General features: G+C 35.6%; 1 protein-coding gene across 1 annotated transcript; it reads right to left on the reverse strand.

The window, feature by feature from the left end:
- Positions 1–1,768: 1,768 nt before the first annotated feature.
- LOC107913226 (floral homeotic protein APETALA 2) lies at positions 1,769–5,175 on the reverse strand. Its single transcript, XM_041103938.1, has 10 exons — positions 4,145–5,175; positions 4,002–4,027; positions 3,848–3,878; positions 3,662–3,749; positions 3,320–3,465; positions 3,195–3,239; positions 3,017–3,108; positions 2,766–2,929; positions 2,462–2,668; positions 1,769–2,347 (listed from the first exon to the last, which is right to left on the reverse strand). Exons 1-10 carry the CDS (start codon positions 4,672–4,674, stop codon positions 2,147–2,149), a joined length of 1,530 nt encoding a protein of 509 aa, XP_040959872.1. The 5' UTR covers positions 4,675–5,175; the 3' UTR covers positions 1,769–2,146.
- Positions 5,176–5,937: the final 762 nt, after the last annotated feature.

Consider the following 5,937-nt stretch of genomic DNA (forward strand, 5'->3'; position numbering starts at 1 on the left):
TTTATAGAGAAATGATGTCAATGGAGAAATTTCTTTGGGAATCTCTTACTAACGCTTTTGATAATGGAGCATCGACAAGACAAAGCTTTTCAAATATAAAATCTTTAGGAACAATTGGGTTAAAAAATTATTATAAGCTTAGTTATGGTTTCTGAAAAATTGTCTCTATTTAAGCATTGTATGTTAAACTTTTTTATAGAGACGAACTTTTTATTATGCATGGCATAATCATTAACGTTATGCCATTGAGAAGTATTTTAATATAATATCATCTCATTGCACTCTTTTATATTGACTATATGTTCAAAGTTTTGCTGATTGGAGATTCTAGTACATCCAAACACACAAAAAAAAATGATCATTTTTCTTTCTAAATATCAGTCTATTTTTTTACATGTAATAAAATGAAGAAATAAAACCCAAAAACATAGCAATTGGATGATTATGAAAAACGAAAGTAGTAAATATTAAAAGAGCTTGGGAAATGATTCTTTTCTTGAAGCTTGTCAATTAATGGACGCATTGGCTTTCTTACATAAAGCCTAAAACTGATGCTTTTAATTCTTCTTCTTTTTCAAGCTATCAGCTCATGAAGTTTGCTTCTTTGACTGAATATATTTATGCAACATGCCAACTTTGAATTTTTTGTTGTTAAACAAAGTTTCCATTATTTTTTGGTTTAATGTAGAAACCAATGATAATAAAGTACCCTTATATCGTTTGAAACATTGTCAGCATATTCTTCTCAACTTTGACAAAATTGTAAATGAACACATTGAAGTTCGAACCAGCTGTTTTTTTTAATGAATCTCCGATAAGTTTAGTGATAGTTAAATTTTGCATATTTAATTCGTAAGATAATGATAACAAAAGAAGGTGGACCTTTTCACCAAAAGAAAAAAAAAGGTGGACCTGACCTTTCTTCTTATAGAAAATTTCCTTTTTAAAACTATTAATAAAATAAAATAAATAAAACCCCTCCACCCCATATGCAACCCAATAAAAAAAATGAAGAATGACGACCCAAATGACGAAAACCACAATTCCTATTTTATTCATTAGGTAACCAATTTCTTAATGCAAAAGCACATCAATCATTCACAATTGGACTGTTATAAAGTAACTTTTATTGGCATCCAAAATAAAATTAAGTTGATGGGAATTTTCATTCATATTTAAAACCAAAGAGGCAAAGCCACTTTAACTTTTTTTCTTCTTTTTTCCTCGTACACTCCTCGCAGGTTTTATCATAGATATTAAAAAAAAAAAACAATCCATTGGAGGGAGACATATGAGATACCACCGTATATATTTAATTTAGTCGTCTGCATGGTGTAAAAGTAAATCCAAGAGCCAAGATATTGTAGCCGTACTTGGCTTTTAACACTTTTTTAAAGTCATTTTCCTCGTAAAACTGACAAGGGTTGGGCGAATTTAACGCTTTACACCCATAAACCCTTTTCGTCTCTTTCTCACTTCTTTCCCTTGCAAGTGTCATCTTTTAAAGCAATAGGAGAGGGGTGAGGGTCTGTGAGATGATCAGTCCCTCTCGTCATTATAGCCATGTCTGGTTTTGGTTAGAGCCAAGTGATTCTAAGGACAACAAATTGACGCTGACCATTCATCACCATCCTGTTATATTTCCAAGATAATAAATCAGTTTTCATACAATACTCTCTTTTGATTCTAAGCTTTCATTTAGAGGTCAAACCAGGAGAAATCATGCTGCAAGTACTGCATTACAACGTGCTAATAAAAGATGGCAAACTCAACTTAAATACTACTTTAATTTTGTATAGCAAGTGGAAGTGGGGTACAACAATGAAGCCAACCGTATAGAGCGGCCAATAACTTGAATTAAAGACGACAGAAAAAGATTAGCAGTTTCAGTCAGAACCCGGAATTTATATAGTTCAACGTTTTTCGTCGGTTTGTTAGTTTGACCGGATGCCCAACAACTCCAAGAGAGTCAGAAGTTTCCCTCTTCTTCCAATGATTTTCCGAGAAAGTTGTAGAGGGAAAAGGGGGGGATTTTAAATATGAGCATCTTGAAGCATTGATCTTTTACATACATACAAAGCCAACAAGGAGAAAAAAGAAATATATATTTTAATTAGCGGAGACATTTTTCTGGCTACTTTTTGGGTTAGGAGGGTCTCATGAGTGAGTGGAACCCATTTTTCTGCAGCCAAGTTTGAGAAGAAGGTCTAATCTGCGATGGGAATCCTGATGATGCTGCAGAATTTCCAAACATTTGGTGAGGACTTGACTGCCATTGTTGTTCACTAATGGATAGCAAAAGATCGCTCCCTATTCGGCCTCCACTGCTGCTGCTTGGAAAATGAATCTATTAAGTCACAAAAATATAACAATTTAGTTAGTAACTGGAGGCTTTCCTGGTATACATACATCCCAAATCAAGCAATTACAAATTATATGAACTGAATCATAAACTTCAAACCTGATAAGATGATGGAGGAATGTGAAACACATTGTTATCTCCAGGTCTCCTGAACTGTCCATATCTTTGCATTTCATTAGACTTAATTGATGCTGGAGATTGGATATGAGTTTGGCTCAACAACTGCATTGTTTCTGCCTCACTATATCCATCCGATCTTCCATGAGTAGCACCATTGCTTCTACAAGGCTCCTGCTGCAGATTTACCTGGTAACACAATCAACAATGAGCAAAATCAATCACTGCTAAAGCAAAGCACAAGTATAGATCTCCCATTTTTAATCAGGATTTAAACAATACCAACCTTAGACCTAAATTCCCTATATTGCCAATCAGCTTCAGGTGGCAGACTGTGCTGATCGCTCATAGCAATTTGCCTATCACCACCTAACTCCAGATTCGTTTGCTTCGAGGTTGAATTCCCTAAGCTCAAATCAAGGTTGTGATCTCCAGCATTACCCGAAGTTTCTAAACAACACCATAACTTGGAATGAATCTTTTGAAGGAGCGGTGAATGATATTTTTTATATATCCTAAACGAGCAAATTTACTTACCTCCACAGTTAAGCTCATTGTCGTATATCCTGGGATCAAAGTTAGTGACAGCATCTTTACCATTGCACTTAATTGCTGCTCTGTCATAAGCCCTACAAAACAAAGGTACCAGAGAATTCAATAACCTACCAATCTCACCAGATTTTAATCAAAATCAAAGTACATGGAAAACACGAACCTCGCAGCTTCAATCTCTGTGTCAAACAAGCCTAAATAAACGTACCTGTAAAAACAAAGAGATGGCAGTGAAGACAATTGGGAGCTGAGAAATGGAAATGAAGGGAGAGAAACAATAAATGTTACTTTTTGCCTAATAATTGGCCCATTCTAGCTTCCCATCGGCCACATTTGTGTAAGGTGACTCCTCTATATTTGGAGCTTCCTCGAGGAAATCCGGTGCTTTGTCGGCGAAGTACGTGCACAAATTCTTCCTTGGTTAGGTTACACATCTGTTAAAACAACAAAAAGAATCTTCCCTTTTGTGAACGATGTGATTTACGTGTCTCCAGACCAACAAAATATAAAGCCAGAAATAAAAAAAAGAAAAAGAAAGAAACTTTACAAGATAAAGATAGAAGTAGAACCACTCAAAGATAAGATAAACTATGCAATGTTTTCATCTCTCTCTCTCTCTCTGAGTCTCACCTGCTTCAAGTCATCTTCATAATCTTCAATACTAAAATTTATGTCGGCTTCAACTCCCCGGAACTTGATTGCTGCCCTATCGTATGCACTGCCACAAACAATGAAGGAAAACTTTCTTAAAACTTCTATTTGTTTTTCTTTTTTGCTTTGAAAAACAGAAAAAAAGGTTAAAACTTGAGGACTTACCGAGCAGCTGCATGTGCTGTGTCGAATCCACCTATATATAATCAAAGCCGATGAGAAGAAAAAGACCCATCTTATCTAACTCACAAAACATTAAATTGCAAAAACAAAATCTGTCTCAAAATGTATTTTTTAAAAAAAGAAAAAATAGCCATACCTAAGTAAACTTGCTTTCCACAATCCCTGTACGTTAAATGACAAACCCAAAGAAAAAAAAGGCTTAAATTCTGATTGGCTCGAGGGAAAAAAAAACAAGAAAATTCAAAGCTTTGTTAGAAAAAAAAACAGAAATTAACAAACCAGATATGAGACTCCCATCTGCCAGTTCTTCTATAAAAGGTAACTCCTCTATATTGAGAGCTTCTTGACCTGGGTCCTCTCCTGCTTTTCTTCATGGGCTGAGAAACTTCAACAGATTTAGCATGGGGGAGAGGCTCCGATTGACAGAATTTGACACCAACCCAGTGAGCACGAGGGAACCCTGGTCCACTTCCGACACAGTTGGCCCCCATTTCCGGGTCTTGATCAAGCGGGAAAAACTGACGGGTCACTGGAGCCGGATCACTGTTCTCCGTGAAAACTCCTTCACCAGGCACCGGGAACCCAAAAATCATCTTGTTGCTTCGCTTCTTTAAAGCTGCTTTAACCCTCTCTCCCTCTTCTTCTTCCGATCCATCCTCCACCACCACAGCTGAAGAGCTCGAATTCGAAACGGATCCGACCCGTTTACCCTTATCTTCATCTCCATCTACAGAAGTTTTCTGTGATGAACACCCCTCGGATTCATCGTCTCTAGGTTGCTGATAAGGAGAGTCATTAAGATCCCACATTTTCCCGCCTCTCTTTTCACAACTTCCCCTACTTATAATCTTGATGAAACTTGATATGTATCCTTCAAAAGAGAACAACTTAAAAATTCACGATCACCATCTTCTCTTAGAAGTAATAAAAAAGAAGAAAAAAACCAGAGAATTCAGAGAGAGAGAGAGCTAAAAACTGTCTCTTTTATCTCTTTTTCTCTTTATATATAAAGGTGGAACAAATAAATGAGTAATAAAAGAAAAAGAAAACCTAGGAGAGTTGTGAGTTAGCTAAAAGGTAGTATAGGTAGGAAGGCAAGGGAGAGGAGAGGTTAGCTTAAGTTAGAATATCTGCTATAAACCTGACTGCCCAATACAGCATAGACGAGGCCAGTTTGAGCTAAGCATCCACAATCTCCTTTATTAGTAGTTTTCTTTTATTTTTTTTCTTCTCTCTCTTAGCTTTTGTTTTTCTTTTTTTGTACTTTAACTTTCTCTGATAAATGAATGAATGAAAGAAATTTGTTTTTGTTTCTAAATAAGTTCAATTTTTCTTTTCAGGCTCTGTTTTTAAAAACCAATATTGAAAAAATCAATGAAATTTGGTGATTAGAGTAGAAGAAGTTGTGAAATTTTTAAATTCTTTGGTTTAAACCTACAAAAGGTAAATTTCGTTGGTTTTATTTAAATTTTGAAATTAGCATAAAACAAAAGCAAAGTCTAAATATGTTGTTATATTCAGAACAGAGGAATAGCAACCGGATTAGTCAAATAGTTCCATATGCTTTGACAAATCTAGTTTTTACTTTTTACCGTAAAAAATATATATAAGAATGGTTAAAAAGAAAAAGGGGAAGTTAAAATTAAAAAAAAAAAAAGGTGAAGTAGAAGAAAAGGAAGGAGCGTTTGGAAACATAAAAGGAAATGAGAATAATGTTAGGAAAAGGAAAAACTTTCCAGAAAAGTCCCATCCAAGAGTACGGGAAGAGGCCCATCTTTCCCTCTTTCCTTCCATTATCTCACCAATGGATTGCCCCTCCTATTTTCTTTTTACCCTTTTCTCCTTCTTCACTCGCTTACCTTTCGCGCGTCTCTTCTACTTCCCCTTCCCCTTCCCCTTCCCCTCCGCTTCTCTTTTCTTTTTCTGTTTTTACCAACGCTTGTCCTTTACTTACAAATGGAAGTGAAAAATGCTTTCGCTAGGGTTAATGACTAATGGAAGGGAGTGAAATTTTGATGCAAACATGATCGCATCCTTTGCTTGAGATTTATTAGTATGTCGGTATTTCACCA

Source organism: Gossypium hirsutum, chromosome D11, assembly GCF_007990345.1.
Source record: "Gossypium hirsutum isolate 1008001.06 chromosome D11, Gossypium_hirsutum_v2.1, whole genome shotgun sequence".
NCBI lineage: Eukaryota > Viridiplantae > Streptophyta > Magnoliopsida > Malvales > Malvaceae > Gossypium > Gossypium hirsutum.